Source organism: Haemaphysalis longicornis, unplaced genomic scaffold, assembly GCF_048455015.1.
Source record: "Haemaphysalis longicornis isolate Haplotype H1 unplaced genomic scaffold, Haemaphysalis longicornis Haplotype H1 scaffold_4, whole genome shotgun sequence".
Classification (NCBI taxonomy): Eukaryota; Metazoa; Arthropoda; class Arachnida; order Ixodida; family Ixodidae; genus Haemaphysalis; species Haemaphysalis longicornis.
This window is the reverse complement of record NW_027526361.1, coordinates 122,416,611-122,442,748: the sequence shown is the minus strand read 5'-3', so window position 1 is coordinate 122,442,748 and position 26,138 is coordinate 122,416,611. Positions and strand designations below refer to the sequence as shown.

General features: G+C 43.1%; 1 protein-coding gene across 3 annotated transcripts in view; it reads left to right on the top strand.

Moving 5' to 3' along the window:
- Positions 1-5,342: 5,342 nt before the first annotated feature.
- The window catches only part of LOC144179357 (venom serine carboxypeptidase-like), a 31,913-nt gene continuing 11,117 nt past the window's right edge, over positions 5,343-26,138 (top strand). The window contains exons 1-5 of one of the 3 annotated variants that reach the window (XM_077707678.1): positions 5,343-5,390; positions 14,908-14,982; positions 16,828-16,883; positions 20,158-20,330; positions 24,587-24,920. In XM_077707678.1, the coding sequence (XP_077563804.1) occupies positions 14,918-14,982; positions 16,828-16,883; positions 20,158-20,330; positions 24,587-24,920 (628 nt within the window). In that variant the 5' untranslated portion in view covers positions 5,343-5,390; positions 14,908-14,917. Of the gene's footprint in view, positions 5,391-5,537; positions 5,624-14,907; positions 14,983-16,827; positions 16,884-20,157; positions 20,331-24,586; positions 24,921-26,138 lie in introns of those variants that run through there. The other 2 variants (XM_077707680.1, XM_077707679.1) reach the window with 2 other exon arrangements.

Genomic DNA, 26,138 nt, shown 5'->3' with positions numbered 1-26,138 from the left:
CGAACACGAGTGTCCCGGTACGTTCTTTTAGTCCGCGTCTTCGCACACGCAGATGAAATGTTCTAGTACGGTGCGTTGAAAAACCAGTGTCTCGGTATTTAGTACCATAACTACGTGAGAATACGACGACGACAGGAGACGCCCACAAGCTGAGTCCCTAAGAGGCTACGCTCCTAGCATCTTTGCAGAAGGCTTTGGGGTGAGGATTGTTGCATACCAAAGCGATCTCATCAGCGGTTTCAGCTAGTGCAGGGAGTGGAAAGTAATAAATAACCATACAATGCTACGATACCCATGATATGCCTCCAGGGGCCACTTTGCTGACAAAACCAGCCACATCCCAGATAAAAAATGAAATGTCAGACCAGGAGTACCTATTATCGGGGTCATTTAGGTCGCCCACTTAGTCTATTCCTTCGTTCCTGGTGATTATACCACAGTGAACCGTCAGGCGGGATGACATTTCAGAATATTATTATTTTAACACATTCTGGAAAAAGTTTCAGAAATGAAAATACTGCCTGGAAGAATAATGACAGCATGAAATTGCAGAAAGAGGCTCGCAATCACACATCTCGTTAGACACTGTTTCTTCCAACAGACCAGCCGTTGTGCTGCTGAGCGCGAGGTCGCGGAACCGATTCCTGGCCGCGGCGGCGGCTTTTCCGATGGAGGCGAAAAGCAAAAACGCTCGTGCGTTCGAGATTTCGCTGGACGTTAAAGATCCGCAGGTGGTAAAAGTCAATCCAGAGCCCTCCACTACGGCGGACCTCATCCCCTTCGTTGGAACGGCGCGTTAAACCCTACAATCAATCAATCAATCAATCAATCAATCAATCAATCAATCAATCAATCAATCAATCAATCAATCAATCAATCAATCAATCAATCAATCAATCAATCAATCAAGCAAGCAATCATTCAAGCAATCAATCAATCAATCAAGCAAGCAAGCAATCAAGCATTCAATCAATCAATCTTTAAACGTGAACTTTTGTGCTTGCAGAACTCACTCTAAACAGAAAGTATTTAAAAGCAGATTGAAATACTTTTGCTGAGGTGAAAGCAACGAGATTTTGTTACAGGGGCTAAACAGCAATTGCTACTCAACTTTACGTCAAACGAGGCGAAGTGTGTGCAACAAAAGCCATTGGTCGGAAAAGGCATTAAAAATATCCGGAGATACTGAGTTTATGGCTGTTCGATTGAAATCGCGTTAGTCGCGTTAGCAGCGCTTTGGTCTTCGTAAATGAAATGTTGCCAGCTTGCTGTTTATTTTTTCTACTGCACAGACATAGGATAAGTGATGAGTATAAATATTCTGAATATTAAATGTTATATACTGAGAAAAACAAAAACTGCAAATTTTTAAGTTTTTGTTTACGAAGCTAATGGTAGAAATGGTGAAGTGCCTAAATGTTTGCCACTTTGCGATCAAAAAATCATATTTGTGGTGCAATAGAGACCGAATTTTCTTGACAGAGAAAAAAAAGCTTGGAGTACTGAACGCTTAGTCCTTAGAACGGTGAAAATGATCTAGATCTGGAAGCAGTGCAGCAAAGTTACCGTTATTGCAACCTTATTTTGGGGGATGCACCACAAACACATATTAACAGGTTGTTTTTATTTCAGAAAAGAGCAATTCGACATATTGCGAACGTTGCATATACGGACCACAGGAAAGAGCTGTTTGCCGCCTTCAATGTTGTTCCTGTCACGCAAATGTATAGATAACAGTATTTTACAAAATATAACAAATACCTAAATCTTACGAATGATTGCTTCTTCAAATTATGCATTCTCCGGACACCCGCACAAGTCCGTTATGATATGAGACAAAAAGAGAATTGGCCTGCACCCTTTTGCAGAACAAACCACGGCATGCACCGAATAGAGTATGCTATGCCTAGTTTTTTAAACTACCTAGAATACACGAACGTTAACACAAATACTCGTTCTAAGCGTAAGTGGAAAGACTATTTTATCAACTTCTTATTGGCTGTGTCCTAAATTGCCGACACTCATACATTTAAAATATGCCGACGTGTATGTACTGTTCATTTGCTCATTTTTGTCACTCATGTGTTTGTATGTACCACCATTTTACTTTCGATTGTATTCTTGTTCTTGCATACCCGCATATCAAGTTTGTGTTTTAAGACAAACCAAAAATGTATCCTGTTTTAAATCTGTGTTCATTGTATGTTATAAAAGTGTATGATGAGTTTTCCTCTCGTTGTTTCCGATGACAATTGTGGGGCAGAAACCCCGTCAAGCTACCTTTTGTGGCTTTTTGTTTCTGCCCTGGCGTTGTTTTTATGAATGCAAAAAGAATGCTGAATAAACTGAGAACTGAAAATTAAAAAAAATTGCAAGCGTCCGCAATTTCAATGCGGGAGAACCAAATCGTGCAAATGCCGTTTGAAAGGCCACGTTTTAAATACAGTCTTTGCCCTGAATGATCGGTGCACGGGAATAATATATATATACAATTCAATGAGGCTAGTCATTTTTATGAGAAATATTAGTTGAGAAAAATTCTCTGGTATTGAAGTGGGCTTACGTGACTTCAAGGTGAAGCATGACAATCTATTGTGCCGGGTATTTTTATATACAGACCACTTCTTGGCACCGCAACCACGATTTTTACCGCTCTCAAATGCGGAGTTTATTTTGATCTACCTTCAACCATTCCATTCGATCTTTATCACTCTGACATATTTTCGGGCTGCAGTTCCCCTTATTCTGTTTCTATATCACCTTATTTTATCCTAATCCGCCGTATCCCACCGTAATCTCAAACTAGGTCACGATGATTTAAATTGTGCTATTCATTCATTCATCCATTCAATAAATAAATAATTTATTTATTTTTTATACTGCAAGTGAAATGCTATTCTTCCGTAATTGCACTTTACTAATCAATAACTATTATACAAAGTTATCCTAATTCATCTTAGCCCGTCCTATTGCACGCAAACTTCTTTTTATTTATTTTAGTTTATCTTATTCCCCCTTCGGCCCGCCTAATATAACTAACTAATCTTTATTAATAATCACCAATTCACAATTTTTCTTGTTTGGTTACAATTGCTGATCGAATGCATGGCTGGCAAGCATTTGTTCGCGTGTTGGGTTCCTCGCATCGTTGCACCATTAGTGCCGACGTAGTTGTGGTATCAACCTTCCGGTAACACATATAAGGATTTCCCTTATATATCGTGAGGCACTTTAGATTCCTGCCTGGCTTTTAAAGCCAAAGCCTGATATTTAAAAAGATGGGTAGAGTCAAATCTTGATACAACCAATTTCATGGTACCGCTGAAAATAGTTCGTTATTTTGAATATACGTTATAGTAAAAAAATAAAAAATGCGCGGTAAAAGTTGTGAACGTAACAAAAGCTTCCAGCTACCTTTACTGGGAACGCTCGCACAATCGCGTTAGCCTCCAACGCGAGTCTGGATGCAGGTTTTTTTCTTGAAGAAATTGGTGATCTTTGCCTGACGTGTGCCACTCAACTGCTGCAAGACGAACGATTCGAATCTGTCGACGTTCTTGAGCACTGCCTCGGTGGCATTGGTGCACCTGCTCAGAAAAGTGCGCATTTGTGCTACGCACTGCAAAACATCTGCGTTAGACACGGCTTTCGCCTTGGCTTGCGGGCGCTGTCTCAGCGTCGTCCTCGTCGCTGGTTCCGTCATCGCGACGAACGGTGTTGACGATATCTTAAGTCGTCAGTTTAGCCGACCTGCATGCTTCAGCGTCGCACTGCATGTAATCTTCAAAGGTGGCTACAGCGTCCACGGTGAGCTTCTCTGCGACTTCGTCCCGTGCATCGCATTTTTCACTGTCTTCTCGCCGCCACTGGCTAGCATGGCGGCGAAACCCCCCAAGCGCAGGCGATGGCGATAGAGCTCACGCGCATTTAGCATGCTGATGATGAGAGTTGTACATGCGCACCATTACTCGTCGTTCACACCAACACGAGTAATTTCGTGAGACTCAAAATTCGTTATTTTTAAATGTTGCTTTATATGAAGTATTGTTTTATACTTCTTATTCACACGGTGCTCCTTCAACATAACGGCCAGGCTATGTTATCGTTCTCATCCGTTTTATTTTGTTCCATTCGGCCCTAGATCAACGTATTGAGCTTAATCCATTCCATCAAAAAATTCATTTTATTCTCCCATAACATACACTAACTTATATTATGCCCTCCTAGTATAACATTATTCCCAAGTTAAAAATACCATTCTTGTTTCAAATTCCAGCACTTTCCTCTTACTTGTTATTACTATCAATTTCCAATCTTTGCCGATTTATCTTAGTTCAGCTTATACCACTGAATTCATCTCAATCAACGCTACTCCCTTCCTAAGCACATATTTGCCGCAATAAATCTATAATAAATTCGTTTTTTGTATGATTTCCTATGCATAACCTGCATGCTTTGAGCGTCTGGACATATTTGGTTCTTTGTAGAGTTTTGCCCCAGGCCGGCGTCTCCTAAAGTCAGCCTTTTAAAGGAGCCATGAAGACAAAATACAAGTTGGGCTTATTAGAAAGACTGCTTAGTCCCGATAACAATGATACCAATATCATCGCAATCTTCGAACAAATAACGGAGATATTAAAGAAAACGTGTGAAGCAGTCGCGACCCCCTAGCCAATTTCCCGCAACTTTTCTATGACGTCACGGAACCTTGTTTGCGCGATTGGCGGCCGCCTAACTGACCTGTCGCGGTGACACATGACTCGACGTCTGTAATGGGGCCTCTAGTTTCATTTGACCGCATCACTTGAATGCTAACGTGCAGTTAACGCACTGAAAATTATGTTTTATTGTTGGCCCGTATGACGTCATGCTTGCTCATAGCACGTCACTGTGGCGCAAAATTTGAAAGTTTTTAAATACTTTTTGCTTTTTTTTCGTTAAAAAAACATCTTTTGGGGCTGTAATGGAGCTGAGTGAGATACTGAATCCTAGTTCTTTCAAATTAAACGAAGTTGTATTTTCTCTTTATGGCTCCTTTAATGAGACAGATAGAGATTTCGCCTGAAAGGCTCCACGTGACTGATCGAGGAGAGAATGAACACGCGCGAGTGCTCGTGACAGGCGAAGACCTGACACTCACGAAGGGTCGTGGTGCCTCATGTAATCTTGTCATCGGTTCTATTTTGGTTTTCCTATTCCCAATTAACTAGCACACACAAATAGCCTCTAAATGAATTCAGGCCTATTCATTTTTAATATAAACGAATAAACTTGGGGTAAAGTATTCAGACTTCTAATGAGAAACAATGCCGGTCTGCAAAGCTTTCGCACAGCGGCAGCGGCGACCAGCATCGGATCCCCGGCCTAATTGTCTCCCGCCTGTTCCGCAGGTTGGTGCATCGTCGCATCCTCAAACCAACAAGCCAACGCTACCCCAGCGTTGGAAACGAAGATTGGCAGCAGCTGGGCTTCTGCGCACGCGCCTGCGCTGGCCACTGCAAATCGCCGGCGCAACCAAGCCATAAAAGTGACGGGACTCGGAGACACTCTTGGCACTTTCGCACAGCGACAGCGGTGAACAGCATCGGATCCCCGGCCTAATCATCTCCTGCCTGTTCCGCAGGTTCGTGAACTTTCGCATTTTGTGCAAACGCATATCCAACTTCGTTCACTTCTGCTGCTGTGCTGCTGTTGCGTGCTGCCCTGTGCCGATGGTATGTCTTCCGGTACGGACAGAGCGTGCCTGGCATGCCATTTACAACTGCCCGACGATGAAATGTACCTTACATGTACTTCTTGCAACTACATGTACCATCTTGGCAAATGTTCGGGTGTCAATGCTGCTTCCTTTTGAAGTAAAGGTGACGCTCTTAAAGCGAAATGGTACTGCACGACTTGTGAGACAGCGAGAAAAAAAAGCGCTTTGACCTCTAGTCAAAAAGGCAGTTCCAACATGCAGCGCATGTTGACTGAAATAACGAAAAGCTGTCCTTGCTCATGCCACTTGTAGCCACAGTGGATGCCCTAACTAACCTTGTTGCGAAGGTGGACGGTATCGCGCCTTCAATCGAGCACATGTCAAAACAGTACGACGCTGTGTTAGAAGTTGAAAAGCAGTCGAACGATGTCTCGGCACTAAACAAAAGGGTGGAGCGCTTAGCGTCAGGTAACGCCCCTGTCATGATAACAGTGAACGCACAAGTTAACGAACTTGACCACTACAATCGGCGTCAAAATCTCGAGATCCGTGGTTTTGTGCAAGAAGACAATGAGAACTTGTTCGAGGAGTTAAAAGACCTGGCAGTGAAACTTGGCCTCCCTGAGCTAAAGCAGAGCGATATTGAAAACGTACATCGCCTGCCAGAACACCCCCGAAAAGAGCCTCCGATAATAGTTCGATTCTCGTCGCTAGCTCTGAAGAAAGAATGGGCCCAGAGTCGCTCTCTTCTGAAGACTCCAGATCCGAAGGTGGGGTTTTTGGATAACTTAACGTCAGCAAACAAACTGCTTCTGTGGCTTGCACGCAGAAAAGCCGAGGAAATAAACTACGCCTTCACATGGCCAACGCCGCCTGTATTAACATTGCCTGACGCGTCGCGCGCTTTTCAATGGGAAGGGTAGGGACGCTTAGTTCAGGCACTGATCTACTATGTGGCGCGTTCCGGCGGACATCTCGCCTTACGTCACTGCTCGCGAGTCGCGAACGCTGCACCCACTTCTACGACGTGTGTCTGTCAGCTTGCCTGTTGGGCTTCAAGGGCCGTTTCGCTTACATCTTAGCCGCGACGGGGCGCTAGTTCTGTGGCGCACTGGGGATCTCGTTCAACGTGTCTCTCGCTTCATACTTGCTGCATTTTTGGAAAGGTAAAGACGGAGGCGAACTGAAATAGTGTAAGAACATACTGATTGTCGGGTAGGCATATAGTTAACAGAAAAACGATATTTTCTGCTGGGGCCGCCATTATTTTACTGATATTTTTTTTCTGGGGTATTTAGAGAAGAAAAACTTGCGTGCGCGTTTTTTGTTCAGGCGCTCACTTCTATGATTACTTTCCAATAATATCGCGTGCTTGTAAACATCAGAAAATTATAGGAAACAAAAGGATAAGCAGCTGGGATCCCGCCACGCTGTCCGGGCGCTTCTACAGTACAGTCCTCAATTTTCGAAGTGCGTAACGATACAAAGTGCGAACACCGGGGTCAAAACAATACCTAAATGCGGAGGGGATAGAGGTGGGATGCCCCACTCAGAAAATTTCAGGGCCTGTGATCGGAGTAGATAAGCGCGCAAAGCCGGCATCAGTCTGCTGCAGCGCAAGGGATTTTGCTTCGTGACAAAGGAAGTTTTATCAGTGACATACCAAGACAGACAGGCATGGTGAAAAACAAGAAGGCGTAGGAGCGCCGCCTCGGGAACGCTAAACAAACTTTCCACTATTTTGCATAGTTTCCGAGAAGCGGCGCTGGCTGGCGGACACGAAAGCACGCTGGAAGGCTACGGAGCGGGGAAGGGTAGGAGAGAGCAACAGGAGAGTGGCTGTTTGGCCATTTTTCGCTCACGCGTTAGGCACTGTTTATAGAGGCGGCGTTGACATGGCAAAGAAACGGCCACATCTTTGTTCGGAAGCACGAGGGTGCGAAGCCCCTCCGTATTCGTGACGAACATAACCTTGTTAAGATGACGTAATCCGCTAACATGAAACAGAAGATTGTGATAGCGTTTCCTTTCTTCAATTGCTGCCTCAAGCCCGTACTGCGCTTATCATGACACAGATTCTTCCCGTGCGTTTGGCTCTAGTCTTCAGAAACCGTCCAACTATTTTGCTTTTTCTCATTTAAATGCGCAAAGTCTTAGAAATAAATAGAAGGAATTGAGCTTGTTGCTATCTTCTTTCGATAAACAATTTGACGTCTTGGCCTTTACTGACACATAGTTTTCGAGCACCAGTGATACAAAAGTTATTGACGGGTATTATTGCAAAGCAATATGTAGGACGAAAAATAAGGGTGGTGGTGTCACCATTTATTTACAGAACAAGTACTCTTATGACGTTCTTCAGGATTACTGCATTATTGATCCAAACTTCAAATCACTTTTCCTAAAGACAAGTGCCTTTATAGTAGGTGTGATTTATCGCCCACCTTCTGGGTCTTTGAGCCAATTTTATCTGTTTCTTGAACCTGTGTTAGAATTTATACCAAATTCCAAGACACCAGCTGTTATTCTTGGCGAATTCAATGTTAATCTCCTGCCCGTTTAAGATTTAAATAGAGAATTTTGCGATATGCCGTCCGTAAATGGTTTTTCCAACGTAATCGATATTCCTACTCGTATCACACCATCGAGTGAGACACTGATTGACCTCTATTTGACAAATTTTCACCGAAGTGATAATCGAGCGGGTGTTTTAACGAGCGATTTGAGTGATCATTTGTCTATTTTCTGTTTTTCTCCAAAAAAATTGTACAGCGCTGCGAAGAAAACAAGTGACAGAACAATAATACGTAAGGTTTAAGAAAGGGGACAGACTTCACATATCAAACTACCGCCCCATAGCCGTATTATCCTTCTTTAGCAAAATTATTGAAAAGCTACTTGTTCTGAGGCTCACAAGTTATATATCAAAATTTAGCATACTATCGGCGAATCAATTCGGGTTCAGGGCTGGGTATTCCACTGAACTTGCTTTAATATTTCTAACTGATAAATTTAAAGAAGCCATTGATGCGGGATATCTGGTTGGTGCGCTGTTCATTGACCTTTCTAAAGCTTTCGACTCTCTGAACCATACCATATTGTTTAAAAAATTAAATGCAGTTGGAATTACCGGCCCTGCTCTAACCCTAATAAAAAGTTATTTAATTGATAGGAAACAAACCGTATGCATCTCTGGTACTTACTCTGAATTCAAATTAACAAACATAGGCGTACCACAGGGATCTCTTCTTGGTCCTCTTTTATTTTTAATCTTTATCAATGATCTCCCGCAATGCCTTAAATTTTCAACTGGTGTACTTTATGCTGACGATACCACTATCTTTACAACTGATATGAATTTAGAATCGCTAATTGTGAAGCTTAATGCTGATAGTAATAATTTAGCTGCATGGTGTCGGGAAAACATGTTAACCATTAACTCGTCCAAATCTCGATTTATTATTTTTAGATCTCAACACAAAATAATCCCGGAAAACTCTTCCATCTGCCTAAATGATACTCAACTTCTTTGCTCGGTCTACGCCACTTTTTTAGGTGTTGAGCTTGATAAACATCTCAAATTCCAAAAACACATCTCTTTGTTAACTAAAAAGGTAGCATATGGAATACGAATATTAATTAAGGTTCGTCCTTATTTTGGCTTGAAGACTCTAATTTCATTGTACTATGCTTTCATTCATAGTCACATTAGTTATTGCATATCGTCGTGGGGCAATACATACCCGACGCACCTGCAACATATGCAACATATCCAGAATCAAGCCATACGGATTATTACTCATAGTCATTTCCGTTGCATTTCTTTACCTCTGCTTCGTGCACATAACATTTTATCAGTTTCTAATTTGGTTAAGTATTCTCTTTGCATCATAGTATTTAAATTCTTCAGCGGTATGCTTCCCATCGAAATTATCACTGCTAACCAACTTCCACTTCAGAGCTGCACTCGTTTTGCCCTTCATAACAATGTTTTACTTCCTAAAGCTCAAACTAATTATGGTAAACAAGCTGTTCATTTTTCTGCTGCTTACGAATGGAACTGTTTGCCTCACTTGACAAAAAGTGCTTCAAATATTTTTTCTTTCAAAAATAGCTTACGTGCTCATCTTCAGTCAATTTGAGTTCAATTCGTTCGCGTTTATCACATGTTTTGTTTGCTTTCTTACTTTGATTGTGCAATCTGTTTTGTAATATGTTTTGTCGGTTTCAACATAATACTGTAACCACTGTTTGTTAAAACTTTTACTTGTTGATGCTTGTTTTATAGGAGGTCCCCCTGCAGTCATTGACTTCGGGACCTCCTCCTGTATATACCCTTTGAATGTTGTTTTTTTTGTGATAAATAAACCACCATCGAATCGAAGGTAACTTGGGACAATACGGAGCATTTTGGCCAACTCGTAGCGTTTACAAATTTGACGCAGTGCTTGAAACAGATGGATCCAAATGTTATGTATGATAAGTTTATTAACAAAATTATTGAGTCGTACAATATCGCATTTCCAGAAGTTATCTTGCGAAGCTGCAGATAAATCATAAAACCTTGGATAACAAAAGAACTACTACACAAAATAAAAGCCAGAAAAAAATTATTTAGCAAGGTCATAACTTCACATGAATTACCACTACTAAAAGAATACAAATCGCTCCGGAACAAACTTTCTAGTGAAATAAAAAAATCTCGTATTCGATACTATTCGAACAAATTCTTCCACATGTTACGATCCCAGTGAGACATGGCGCACCGTAAAAGATTTATTACGCAAAACAACCACTACTTTTCCAATGGAAATAAAAATTGGGGTCAGATGTTAAGGGGTAAAGATCTTGAAATGAATTTAACCGTCATTTTTACCCTCCGGAGCTTACAACAAAAATGCCAACAACAAGGTCGAAAGGTACATGCCTCCGAGTCTGCAGCAATCAATGTTTTTTTGCCCTACAACTCCTATGGAAATCTGCGATATGATACATGAGCTTAAAAATAATTGTGCTTGTCGTTTCGATTGTATCAAATACGCACTTATTAAGGCAGTATCTGATCTAATTTGTTATGTGATTTGTCATTTATGTAACTTAATCTTAGAAACTGGCATGTTCCCAGACAAAATGAAAATTGCCAAAGTTACTGTCTTGTACAAGGGTGGTGCGGTTACCGACATTTCCTATTACAGGCCAATATCAATACTCCCGCTTTTTTCAAAGATCGCTGAAAAAGTAATTAACGCCCGAATAACTGTTCACCTTAAAAAATATCAACTCTTATCTCCAAAACAATATGGGTTTCAAAGGGGGAAATCAACAGAATCAGCTTTACTTAACATTAAAGGAGCCATGAAGAGAAAATGCAAGTTGGTTTTATTCGAAAGATTTCGTGTTTTATAGTGCCCCCAGCGCTTGTCCGGATACAAAAGGTGCTTTATTCACTGAGAAATTAAACAATTTAGGTTAAACTTTTGATTTTCCCGCTCAATCGTGCGTTTTCGTGGTCCCAAATGACATCACAGGAACCGACCGCTCTGCAGCCTAGAGTACCTTCATTCACGCATCCGCCGTACAGGGTAGAGACACGTATACGCTGGCGCCGCCATTTTCGGTTGCTCGCTCGCCGCCGAAGCAAGTCATTGTGTCAAAACCACGCTAAAATTACCGCCGCAACGCGGTTTACTGAAGAAGTTTGAATCATATTGTCTGTTTCGCGTTGCTAGGTCTCGTGGGAAACGAAAAGAATAACGCGTTTAGCCCGTTGGCCCAATTGCGGCGGCACGGGACCGTTCAAAGGTTGTCTCCACCCTGTACAGCGGTGTTGGTTTGTTGCCGCATTTCTTTACGTTCCGTAACCTAGATGGCGCCACCATACCGTGGCAAGCGTTTGGTTTGTTTTTGCCCGCATTTAAACCTGGCTTTTTTTTTGTTCTGGGAGAAAATATTCGTTCCCTTAAACAGTGCTCGCTCGACAAATTGGGTCACGTAAGACACCGTTGCTTGCGTCAATCGGCCAGTGTCGTCTGAGACAACCCCATGCCCCGTAGTGCTGTGCAGCTAAACCAAGCATGCTGTGCGCAGTACGAACAGCAGAACGCATCAGTACTTCTATGTTTACATGTGCTTTCGTAACTTCCACTGTTTGTGCCATCATTCTTATTGCTTTGTAAAGAATGTGCCCTAAATTTAAGCGCAAGTCGCTCGTTCGTCTAGTTTGTAAGCTCTACCTAATTTGCGTCTGCTTCTGCCAGCCTCCGCCAATCGCAGAGTTTAGCTCATGTGACATCACAGGTTCTTTTGCGGGAAATGAGCTGGTGGGTCGCATGACCATTCCCGTTTTTCCTAATTATGTGGCTTATTTGAGCGAAGTTTACGATAAAAGTGGTGTCAGTATGATTCTAACGAGACAATCTTTTGAATGAACCAAGCTTGTGTTTTCTCTTCATGGCTCCTTTAAGGGAAAAAATGTTTCCAACATAGAAAACCGCCTCTATACAATTGGAATTTTTGTTGATTTTAAAAAAGCTTTTGATTCAATTCTAGCATCATATTCTTTTCAGACAGCTCCCATATTACGGAATACGTGGCACGGCGTATAAGCTTTTCCAGAGCTATCTATCAAATAGAGTACAGTTTATTGTATATAATAACGTATTATCAGATGCTGGATACCGCGGTTTTAGTGTCCCACAAGGGTCTATATTAAGACCAGTACTATTTGTTCTTTATATTAATGATATTTTCAACATTCCTGAGACTCCTGAAATGGTGTTATACGCTGATAACACAAATGTGTTCTTCTCCTCAAAAGATTTAACAGTCCTCTTACGTGATGCTAACATTTACCTCCAAAATTTATCGCAGCGGTTAAGTGCAAATCAACTACTGTTAAATACAAAAAAAACTAAGTATATTATTGTTTCTGCTATAAATAAACCAGTTCAACGTATTAATGCCATATCGTTCGAATCAGAAGTGTTACAAGTTTCAGAATGTAAGTTTTCTGGCGTGTATTTCCACGAATCTATTCGTTGGACCTATCATGTAAATTATGTAAATGCAGTGTATACATGTAGCCCAAACAATTGGCACCATTAACAAGCTTCGTATGCTGTTACCCGAGAGCATAAAACGACAACTTTACGACAGCGCTGTTCACTCAACGCTACAATATTGTTTACTAGTTTGAGCCGCTACGTCAAAATCGAACATTCATGTCCTGTATTTAATGCAAAAACATGGTTTACGATTCATTCACAACTTATCAAGTCGACAACATGTCTCTTCGTATTTTAAATGTACCTACATATCGACTATTAAGGACATATATATTCAACGCCTAGCCGAAATAGCCTTCCTGAACTTCAAATCAGACCCAGAAATATTTTTATCATTATACGCAAATACTGATCCGCATTATAGTCTCAGGCACACTGAATTTAAAAAATTGAGACTAGGACAGGGTACGGCATGCAACTGCTTCAATGGCAGATACCAAATCTTTTAAATATGTATCCTTCTCTACTTGATGTGATGCAAAGCTGCACTTCTCTGTTAGCCTTCAGGAAAAAAGTTAAAAAGCTTCTACTCAAGCAATAATGTAATGTTCTTCCGTCTCCTTTTTCGTAGCTCTATTATTGTGTGCGTGTGTTTTATGTAATAATGCTTTTGTGTTGTCATCACTGTAAAAAACTATTTTTCGGTACGTAACAAGAGTTATTTTATTACGCATATTTGTGCTCACAAATTCGGATCGTGAATACTGTGCAGACTTCAGAAATGGATACAAACTGTGTATGGTTAGCCTGACGTTGTTCTATAGTTGTACATCGAATTGTATGAGGTTTGAATTACAATTTCTAAGCCATTTGCGTTTTGCAACAAACTGCTCTTTGTGTGTTTGTGCTGCCTGGGGCTAGGGGCGTAGTCGATTGATTGATTGATCTTAGGGTTTAACGCGCCGACGCAACGCAGGCGATGAGGCGCGCCGTAGTGGAGGGCTCCGGATTAATTTTGACCACCTGGGGATCTTTATCGTGCGCCGAAATCTCGTACACACGGGCGTTTTTGCTTTTCGCCTCCATCAGAAAAGCGGCCGCCGCGGCCGGGAATCGAACCCGCGACCTCGTGCTCAGCAGCGCAACGCCTTAGCCACTGAGCCACCGCGGCGGGTCCTAGGGGCGTAGTCAGGCGAATTTAAATGTTGCCTTTTGCCATAGCCCCTGGGCAACCTCCTTTTGTTGCCGAAATAAATAATTCAATATTCAATGTTCAAAAATATCGTATGCTATTGTAGCGTTGTCCTAAATCAATTCAGCTAGATATTATCGGGTACCACTAAACCATTCGCACTCATTTCGCTTCGCTCGCAGGCCGAACAAATAGCTTTCGCTTAGCGGGTTTTGCGTTCATTTACAGTACGCCATAGTTAACTTTTATTCATCTCACATTTGATAAATCACTGGCAGGAGGTAGGTTGTATGTTAAAATGAAACTGAAGTCACAACAATTTTTCTCATGGAATTTGACTAAGGCCATTACGTTGACATGCCTCCCTTGAGCGGTTTATTTCTGCTACGTAAGGTTCACAAACTTCATCGTATGGCGGTGGGGGGCGGGGGGAGGGGGTGCAGTGTTGCCGCAAAACAAATTAGCCCATCTGGTCGAGTGTGAAATCCTGGTGTATTCTTTTTTTTCCTTCTTTCTGTTTATTAGGTCATGTTCGTGCTTTTATTCCTATTTTTTCTGCTAGGTTCTACACCTGTGCGAACGTTGCTCAACAGAACTTTGACGCAGCATTGTGCTACCATCGAAGCGTCACCGACCACTGTCCCGCCACGTGTTTCAGCATTTCTATCTGCACTCTAACACGCCATCTTGAATTCCACTTGTCAGAGAAATGCACGAAGTTAAATTATAAACAACTCATGTAGTTTAGCCGTACTGCGAGAACTTTAGCTTGAGTGCAATTCATTTCCTTCGCCCAAATTACACTTGCCCCATTTTGGCATAATAGAAACTGAGATAGCAGAAGCTCCAATTGAGCCACCACTGATAACTCAGTTACAATAACTGGTATAAGAGGGGGAAGCATGTGTGTCCACTTACCGGTGTTGCTCAAATCCCTACACGTGAACGTTATTGTACAGGGTATACTGGTACCGCAAATATTTGTGTTAAAACGAAACGGCCCTCTTTTTCAGGGTTTTCAACATGAAACCTATCACAGGGCTTTTTCTTCTTCATGCAAGTATCCTGGTTGTCCGCATTGCTCATGGGTGAGATATAATTTCGCTTTTTTTTTCTGGTTCGGAAAAAACCGTATAGGCAAAAAAAGTGAAACTCCGTTTAAAATACAATCGCACTTGGGGATGTTTTTTGCTCTGTCCCCATCTACGCAACTCTTGTTCTATACTCACCACTAAACGTACACTTCTGCTGTAGGGTTCTTAAAACATATGGACGCCTGCGCGCATCACGTAACTTGGATTTATTTAAGACATATGTTATTCAGGCGGAATATGAGCCAATAATGCAAATAGCTACTCGCTTTTGATCAGGTGCTTCATTGCAAAGTTGTGGCTAACATCGGAGGTTGAAGTTTATTTAAGAATATAAAAGTCTTTCTGCCGCCACAGCTTTATTCATTAAAACGCAGGAAATGGCTTCCTAGCTTCTTCTGGTACACGACCAATTTTTTTTCACAATATATATACGTAAATTATCAGTGGCAGATGTTTGCCTTACTATGATGCGCCTATAGTGGCGTCAACCCAGTAATTTAGGTTCTCTGAGTGCAGGTATGACTGCCAACTTGACGGTGGTCCAGGTGTTTGAAATTCACCTAATAGGTTTTGGCACACAAACTCGCATTCTAGAATGAGTGTTTGCTAAAGGGAGTCATATCCTTTCAGATACGCGAGTTTTTTTCTGCTTCAATGACGGCGAGGTTTTATGTACAAAATTATTGGGCGAATAAATTGTTACCTTCCCTATTTAAGTTTCTTCTCCCAAAAAGTATTTTCTCTTCACGAAATTGCAAACCAAGCCACTGACAGACTAATCCTCGCTTTTTTTTTTTACTCCAGAGTAAACATGGATTTTTAGTATATGATCACACTGCATTCATGAAGAGTCGATGTGAGTTCCATGAATGTGTTTAGAAAGAAACCTATGCAGAGCTCGCAACATTTACTTAGCGCTTAGGATTTTTTCATGAAACCAAATCACTGCTCTTCGCAATTTTTTCTTCGTTCTTAAACTACATGCTCACAGAAATGTTGCAAAAACCGGAATTATCTGGGAAGAATATTTGTCAGCTTTTCAAACTCTATAAAATAGTAATGAAAGAGACCTTGTCATGGCCTAAAAGCAGCGTCGAACAACTGGGTAATATATGTATAAAAAACAAAATTAATAGACAGATAGATCCTGTCTCGCACTGTCGGGAGGGGCGGCAAAGAAAACATAAACAAAAAATGAAGGCAGTCGGGTTGGCCCGCCTAAACTCCCCAGCACTTGTGGCGACCGCCCATTCGCTTGACCAAGAGCGTCCTACAAAGGCGATCCAACTCTGATTTCTATTCACGAGAAGGTGGCGAGTGTTGGGGGCAATTTTTTAGTTTACAAAGCAGTTACTTTAGCCCCATAGTCGTCTTGGATATGCGCGGAAGTTCTACTACAAAGCCTAAATCAAAATTCCCCCGGGACCACCAAATGACGCCTAGCACTGGGTGAGGAAAAGAGAACACGTGTCTCCTCCATTGCTGTCCGAACGTTTTAGCAAAGAAGTTGTTTTCACTACCTTTAATCATAAAGTCCTACAAAAGAATCACATTCGCAGAACCATTTGTCAAACAACGTTGATCAGATATTCAAGAGTGCGTTTGTGGAACTTCCGGTGTGAAATTCCGGTCATGTTTCCTACCTTAAGAATACAACAACGCTGTTTAAAAGATCAAGGGATTGAGACTGTAGCCAAGTTACTTTTTCCGAGATTTCAAGGACGGCAGAAGTGAGTGTCCACAGTAGACATTTTGAAACATTGTCCGACAAGTACTAAAAAAAGCCGCACTGTTTTCTTAAAGACATTTATCGTTGCAATGCCCTCTCGACCCTTCCAGATTTTCGCTCCGAGAGGAAGCTTCTCGCGCGGACCAACCTGATGACACCAGTGTCGGTGAGTCTATTAATTTATACCAGAAATTTATTACAGATCACCTTGCTTGCTGTCAAGTCCTAAAAGTTGTTTAATATTTGTGACTGTGAAAATTAATTTTTACAAAAGCAATTCTCCAGCACTTTAGTCAAACGCAAACAACCAGTGCTACAAGTTACTCTCCGAAAAAGTCTGTTTCTGTTTTTCCACAAGACCGAATATTGCCATTGCCACGTTCATAGCTTCGGAACAAACTTCGGTAGCAGGTACAGCGGTAGGCATCCATAAAACAATAGTATCCAAGCCACGCTGTGAAGGTGGTTGGAAAGTAAAGCTTTAAACGACACCCACAACAACTGCCCACGCGACGTCACTTGAGTTCGCACACGTGGCCTTACAAACAGCGAAAGCAGAAATTCGGCCAGCCTTTACCTGGAATGCGCGGGGGTGGCGTCCCGAACACAGCAACCTCGGCCAAGGGGGGGTGCGGGGTGTCTCAAGCGGTGGACGCTGTCGCTCTAGGCCAGCCATGGGTCGGCAGAAAGAAAACAGAGGGGAGCGCCTTTCGAAGGGTAGACAGCGGTACCTAGCCATCGGGATGTGCTAGCTCGGGGCTACACCACCACGTGACACACGCGCAGTCACCGAAACAGTTCTGCATGTGAGCTTAGTGATTCCCAAATGCACCCATTTATACTAGTTAATAGCAAGTTTTACAAATGCGAGAAAGCTGAGGGTACTATTATAATCGTTATTTATCATGACCAGTTGCTCCTTTCGCCTTTTGCAATACCTCTGAAAACACAACCGAATTCGTAGCGTTTCTCTAGCGTCCAGATGTCTATACGTGGTCTATACATTTTTTTGCCGCCCCGAAAACAAATCCTCAGCGTATCTTTGCCGTACGACCACTTAATTCCGCCGTGTCCGGATTACCTAGGAGATGCTGTCGAACAAGTTGATCAATTTATGCGAAGGAGGCGTGCAATGGACCTGAAGCTGCGCCAAAACAGGTTCAAAACAACCGTCGATAAAGAAGGCGACAAACCCGGTGAAATAGTTTCCGCCGTAGTGCCCGCCGGTGCGGGGGGAACTCTGGGTAATAGCACGCGTTCGCCGCACCGTCTATCTTCTCCTCTGTGAGTGATAACCGCCCTCCTCTTTCAGCCGCGTTAACAGTGTTTTCCCGCACTCCACGAAGGAACCGTTGGCTGGTAGAGGTAGAAAGCTTTGCTTTAAAAGAAGAGATTGCCGCTAGCGGTCTGCGATAAACAAATGCCGCTATCCAAAAACAGAAAAACCGCAATTACTTAGCCACGCTGGTTTACATCATTAAAGGATGTGATTCCGGCGGGAAAACTCTTTCTTAGAGATATGAGAATGGAGCGTAAACGACGTTGGTTGTAGGTATCTAATGATATATTTTGCACGACCTACTCATTATCTTAACACCACTCATTCCACAAACCTGATGATGATGGTGATGTAGAGGATGCCCTCAAAGGTGCTCGCACGTACCCACAAGGGGGATTGGCCAGGGCTAAATAACTTAATGAAATTGAAATCACTTATTGAGGACCTTAAAATTCTGATTTATGTCGGGAAAGAAAAAGGCCGAAATGAATGTTCGTTATCATTAAAAACCAAATTACGCTATAATTAGTACCCTTCAGCAATTGAAGCGACATGGAGCAGAATGAAAAGCTTGAATACAATTATATGTATCCCATTTTACACACCGAAACTTTGCAGCGCTAATAGATAATCTGCACGGCATTGGGTCGTGTGGTCTAGTGCTTCGTCGTTGTTTTCTACCAGCTCATTTGCTGAGCGCTTCGACGTCCTCTTTCACCGTGCAACATTATAAGTACGCTATAGCATCATCGCCCCCGCTAGACAAGCAGCGGCGAAAGGAAAAAGAATAGCGAGGAGAAAATATCTAGAGTGGAAAGTTCACATGGCAGGAAGGGATGGTGCGTTGGACAGAGTATGCAACAGCGCAGCTGGCGATGGAGTTACGGTCGAAGTATGGAAATTTGAGGTGATCCACGGGAAGTGCCTTTCCGGCCGTTGGTGAGCAGATGGAAAGGTTTGAGTTACGCTGAACACCGGTAAGGGACCGCCGTGAGGGGCCTTTAGATGAGGGCAACTGCTTCGTAGCAAACAAGGACATGTACGCAGGTCTGCAAGAGTGGGTGGACGTAGACACGCAGGGAAGAGTGTTGTTGTTGACGGGAAATGACGTGGCGCAAAGCGATGCGTAAGGGCGAGGAATAGTCGGAAATGTCCGCAGGAGTGCTTGGCGAGGAGTGGAATGACTCACGTGGGATTGGAAAGGTGGGTCTAAACAATAGATTGGCAGGTCTGCACAACCAATCATTACGAGGAGCGTACGGATGTCTAGCATAATGGTGCTGGACAAGCTGAAGCAATGAGACAATCATTCAGGTAGCGCGGAAAATGTTCGGCAAGACTGCTTTGTTTTAAGACGTAACAACTTGTCTTGATGTAATTGGCGTTAAAGAGTGTTTATAGGCAGTAAATGAAGCGCGGTCAAACTGGCGACCACGGTCGTTCATGATGACACAGGGTAGGCCATAGCCGTTGATTGAGAGACTAGTGAGGGCTCGAGATATCGACTTGGCTTCCCTTGTGTGTACATCTTTAAATAAACCCCTCATTCCTAAATTCCATTAGCTACACGCACAGGGAGCGACTCGCTTCAGACAGCCTTGGTGGCATATTATGCATAGAGAAGGCAATCTTCTAGCTTACCGGTGCAGACGGTGTAGACGCTCGATTTGTGGTTCGAGGGTTAAAGAAATCTTCTTCCCGCTGAAATTCTGAGCGGCACTGACTACCACTCTCAAGCGCAGCATGTCATTGCCTTGACCTAAATACCCAGGAAAGTAAAGGGGCGCAAAACATCCGCGCTATTCGAGTTGGTGAGGTATAAGACGGGTGTTCTAAAGGTCGGGGGTTCGGATCTAGCCGGGGACATGATTCTTCTCACTTACTTTCTTTTAAACATTTAAAAGCGAATGTTTGAAAGAAAGTGGGTGAATAAATACGTGCGTTTGCGTTTGTGTACAGCATATAAACCAGTAATTCTCTTCGTGTTTCCTGCAGCGCTAATTTTCGGACTTCAAAACTGCTTTTGAAGTCCAGATATTCCTTATTTTGAGCACAGCATATTTGTTTTTAGTCGCGGTGCGTGTTCATTATTGCCTAGAGGGAGCGTCCCTGGTCCAGTGGGTGCAGTTTCATGCCAACCACCGGCGGTTTCTTTTTGCAGGCGAGACGCTGTACCTTACCCCGTTTATCAATGAAGGTCGCCTGGAAGAGGCTAAAAGCTTGTCCAAAGTAGGCGACATCCCTGCCGACGTACAAGTGCTTAGCTATTCCGGGTACATAACGGTGAATCCGCAATACAACAGCAACCTGTTCTTCTGGTTTGTGCCTTCACTGGTGAGTAGAGTACCAATGGTGCAGATATTCTTTTTCTGAGAGAGTGCTCATTCGCGGGATGTTGAGTACCTGAACTTGTAAGTAATGAACAAAAGGAACATCTGTGGGTCGATGGTCATCGGGAGCCTAGTATTGTCCTCCTGCTTTCTTACTAGGCTTTCAGATCAGCTGACGAAGGTACATTGTTGTGTATGGTATACAACACCCATTCTTTTCTGTCTGACAAATGCCTCTGATGAAGTGAGCTCGCGTTGCAGGCCTACTGAAACCCCCTTGCTCTTCTCGCGTTTTACAGGAAAGCTGCATACCTCTACCCCAATAGTTTCCTGGCCTTGGGCAAAAACCCCAAGGCTCCAAGGCCTGAGACGCCCTGTGCATGCGCCATGCTAATCAGGCATACAGCATAGAGCTCAGAATTCGTTTAAAAAGACAACAAAAAGAGCATCGCAACCGCGTTATGGATGATAAGGCGCCTGTGAATAATGGGACTCCCCACCATGTGTTCCTGGTAAAGATCATGTTTGTAGATTATCGTTGAAGGGTCTCAGTGGCTAAGGCGTTTAGCTGCTGAGCCCAAGTACGCGGTTTGTTTCCCGTTAGTGGTATCCGCTTTACTGATGAAGGCGATACGCGAGAACGCCCGTGTTTTCAAGATTTCGGCGCACATTATTGTAATGCAGGTCTTCAAAATTAATCAGGAGCCCTCCAGTAAGGCGCGCCTCATCGCCTGTGTAGCGTCGGCGCGTTCTAGCAGTTCCAGCACTCCCGGTCTAGTGGAGGGCTCACATAGACCGTACACTTCTCGTCCTGGGTGCCTGATAACGTATCCTGAAACTAGCACCGAGTTTGTTCACATTTTGTGCCACAATATATGCAGAATCTTATATAAATTTCGAAGTACCGTAATAATCATGGTAGGCGATTTAACGTACCCAGAATAGAATGGTCCACATATTTTCTTACTGTGCAGAATAACCACTTCGAATACGTCAGTTTCCTTCACTGCCTATATTAACACAAACTTACACAAATATTTTGTGAACGAATCAACCCGACGTAAAAAACGTGCTTGTTATGGGTGCGATAAGTGACAATAAGCGATCCCTTGCTTTGTAACAATCCTGCGAGCTATCAAAACTGAAACACAGAAGCAAATCTTCAGTTACGCCCGCACCGACAAAGCAACAAAATAGAAATTACGCCATCTTCTCGTAGGGGAACCCTGAGTAGTATGCAAAGCATCCAAGGGGTCGATTCAAGGGCCCATTAGTTTTCAGTTCGTCGTTTCCGTTAGGTTGATGTACGTAGCTACCGTTATATTTACAGTTAGGTTTTGATGGTAACTACCACAATTTTCACTTACAGGAACTAAGAAATGGGTTCCCCTACGGAGAGTTGGTGTAATTTTATAAGATGCGACGGGGCTATTTCCCTCCTTTATCATTGTTGCGCCGTCCACACCCCCACTGCGCATGCTCGGCATGTTGAATGCCCGGTGGTGTCTTACCCTTTAATGGCTCCTGGAGCGACAGTGTTGCCGGTGTCTTCCTGGGCCGGCACGAGGCGAGAACGCTTCCCCTAAAGGGCTCATGGGGCGGCAGAGTTGCCGGTGTCTTCCTGGGCCGGTGGATGGACGGACGACTGACGACGGACGACGGAGCGGAGAGCAAGAGATGCTTTGCATCTAAAATGAGCCATATGCTACTTTCTTAAACTACCGAGCTTGATATTGGCTTTCAGGATTCAAGCAAAAGTGGTCAATCTGTCGTGACAAAATAAAAGTTATAGATTCAACTTGCGTGCCCAAAATGGGAATAAGTTCCAGGACGAACGACCCATGGTTAATTCGTGATGTACAACGGCATTTAAACGAACGATAGAGGGTACAGAAAGAACGTACAGAAATGATTGCGAAGACTCGCAGAGGTATAAAAGGTTTTCTACTTTACCTGAACAGGCAATTAGTGAGGCAAAACACATTTATTTTATTGTTACGCTATCAAGCCTAATGAAAATGACCCCCAAAAATTCTGTAATATTGTAAAGCCAAAAAACATCCGCACAGTACCTGTTCTGAATAATGCTACTGATGATGCTCCCCCGCTGGGAGATTGCACCGAGAAATTTAGCAAAGCCTTTGCTCACGTTTTCACAGCTGAGTTACCTCGCAGTGGCAGTGCCACAGCCGAACACACCTCACAGATTCGCACCAATTGTAATTACAGCCCATGGCATCGCCTGCGCCATTGACCGCATAGAAGACTACACCTAGACCTGACAATAAAATTGTAAAGCTCCTAAAAGAACCAGCCCCACTCAGCTTACCTGCTATCGCTATTATTTCAACAATCACTTGATTAAGGTCGTTTGCCAGAGGAGTAGAAATTTGCTCAAACATTATTTTTGTTTCAATTCAGCGACAACACTGTTGTTATAAACTCTAGGACTATCTCAATTACCTCCATTATCTCCCAGTTACTTGAAAATATTTTTTCATGCGTATAGTCACCCACCTCAATAAGAACACTTTCCTTTTCAACATCTAGCACGAATTTAGAAAACATCCCACTTGTCATGCTAAGTTTACTGCCCCGGTTACAGACCTTCACGTTTGACAGCACATGTCACTTTGAACTGATGCCGTCTTTATTGATTTATCGAAGGCTTTTGATTGACTTTCTCATACGTGCGTAAGTATTTAAATTGGAAACCTTAATCTTGGCAGAAGCACAACAACTTGTATTAAACTTCTTAACAAAACCGATTGCCATCAGCAAAATTAATTGACTGTCTCCAGCCCTGTGTGTGATTACTCTGGTATCCCTCAGGGGTCTGTGCTACCCCTCTTCTGTTTGGAATTTATATTATAATAGAGTTAGTTATACATCCTTGTGACCTCACCTATTCCCCGACGGACGCCTGCGTAATTTGAAAATAATTATATTAGAACAGGTTACGCGACTGCACTACGGCACAATTAATCAAAATTAACTGAATGGTGCTAACGATGGTAAGTGGAATAAAGGTAAAAAACAAAACACGTGCAATTTTCTTTGGCAGGGAGCCAAATAGTTCTGAAATTCTGTTTTCTCCTATCAATACCTTGGTATCACATTCACCTCGAACTTAAGCTTGATTCCTCATACAGAGAAAATTACGTTAAGGCGCTTAAAACACTTGGTTTGCTCAAGCGTCGCCATCATCTTTCTGACTCTGAAACGGAGCTCCACTCGTACAGTTCTTTCACGCGCCCTCCTCTAGGATATGCGGGAATAATATGGCATCCTCATCGAAAGGTCTCATTAACGCGATTGAATTGTTACAAAACAAAGCTGCTCCATTTATTCTGTCCTCAATCTTCCAAAACCAAAGCATATCTCCCCTTACGGACCATATTGAATCTTGTCTCGTGTCACTCTGCGCCGGCCATTTTCAATGTTTTTTTTTCAGACGATTCACCATAATTCATCGGCCTTCGCTCGCAAATTTGTCTTTGGTGAGGTTTACCTGCGTCTCCCCCCTGCCACAGCTATAAAATGCCTGTTTGGGCCCTTGGGTTATTCAACTAAATAGACAAACACACAAACAAACAAATACACGAACAAATAAATAAATAAACAATAAATAGATAAATAAATAATAATAAGAAGTCATTAGCGTCTGCAGTTGTCGGATGGGTATACCGGTAACGATGGGCTCTTTTTTTAGTAACTTCCACACATTTGCGTGCGAAAATGCTCTTCACGGCATTCGAGAGTGTGGGAGAGCCCTCTTTAGCCATTTAAAACGTTTCCCTGCGTTAAGTTTTTAACAGTGCCAGTAACAAGACCGACAAAAGCAGAGCTGTACACATTGAAACGCTGGGCATTCTGCAGACAGTATTGGCTAATTGGAAAAGGATCATCCTATCAAGAAAATAAGGCTTTCAACCTTTTGTCCCTACGTGGAGCCCGATGTAAAAGAGCAGCGTCAGAAATTGATTATAAAAGCTGAGCTGTCTTCGTCAGAGGCAGTGCTGTCTTGCTAAAAGTCCGCGCTGCGCGTACCGATTTCTTGTTTTTGTGTGTTGTGTGATGTATTCACGATCACGTTGAGCCGATTAGCCCAACTTACAGGGTTTATTCTTTCCCCGTGACACTTTACGAATTCTGTTGGCCAGCGCAGGCGGAAGTTGATATCCCGTGAAGATCATTTGCCAAACCAAAGGTGCGTACAAAATACGGCGACCGATAATTGTCCGTTATCACCCCTCACAGAGCGACCCGCAGAATGCCCCCGTAATACTCTGGCTGCAAGGTGGACCGGGCACCACTTCGCTGTTGGGCTTCTTCGCCGAGCACGGGCCATACCGAGTGGCAGAAGGCAGTACGAGGGCTGAGTTCCGCCAGCTGACGTGGGCACAGCGCTACTCGATGCTCTACGTGGACCAGCCGGTGGGTGCGGGGTACAGCTTCACCGAGAACGAGGCTGGCTACGCCCGCAATATGACCGACGTCGGCCGCGACATGCTCGAGTTCCTGCAACAGTTCTTCACGCTGTTCGGCGAGTTGGCTGACAACGAATTTTACCTCTCTGGAGAATCCTACGCTGGTATGTGAAGTCTTGTGATGCGGAACTTGCAACCTGAATTAGTTGATCGTGATTCCGACGCTATAGACGCCATCAAACGCCTCCTATAGGACCTATTCGTGAAGAGCTAGAGTTGTTTCCGCATTGATAGCAAATATTACTCCCCAAATTTCATCGTGGCAACTGCACACAACAACCCGACGAGTAAAAGATGTTCCTATCGCATCAGCTATTTACGAAAAAAGCCAATATTTTATTGCATTTTCCATCATGCAAATGATTGCATATAGTTTTGTAGATTTTCTTGTTTTATACCACCAGCTTTTTACACTGATCTTCTGACTTTATATCTTCACGATGCGTTAAATCATAGCAGAAAAGCCTTTCTCTTTGAAAAACATAATTTAATGGCTGGTTTTTTCTATCGCTATAAATGTCCTTCACTTGCACAGTGGTGGTTCTAACTGACGGGAACAAAAAAACAACGCAGGTATTTCCAAGCAGAGCACGTATTATCATTTGTCCATTTTATATTTAGGCACTTTTTTAGTAATGTAGACTTTTAATGGGTGTTTCGAATTTTATCATTACCCGTTCTGTAGGTAGTCGGTTTTGTGTATTGGAGGCGTAAAGAACGGGTAGTGCGCCAACGCATTTTTTGGGCGGGGCGGAAAAGAGGGGGTTGATTAACTTAATGCTTTGTATCACATTAGAGGCGGCTCTCTACGTTGAACTGCTTCAACACGTTGTGCGGCATTACAAAGTATGCTGCAGGGACCTTTCACTGAGAAAGCCCTAAGCACGGCCAAACATTTTTCAGAAACATGACTAATCGCCTTTGAGATTTTACAAACTCCTTCAAACTCGTCGCCTCCTTACGCTCACTTTTTCCAGATAGCAATCATTGAGCATAACCTGATAGGTATCTATATAAAGGAATGATGATGATGATAAATTCTTTTATTAGGAAGGGGAGGACCGAAGGTCGCTGGAGGGGGAAGAGGGGGAATAGGGAGGGAGGTAGACACCCACTAAATCACGCTCGCCAGGCCACTGGCAACGCCAAACTCAGCTAAGGTCACCAGGTGTTGAGGATGTTCGAGAATGTCCCTATATAATGCTTCCATATTTGAATTTTGAAAAACACTATGGTTTAGTCTATGAAGATCAAAAGCGGAGCAGTGCAGAATAAGATGGTCCATGTTTGCTTCACACACAGTGTGGCAGAAGGTACATGTG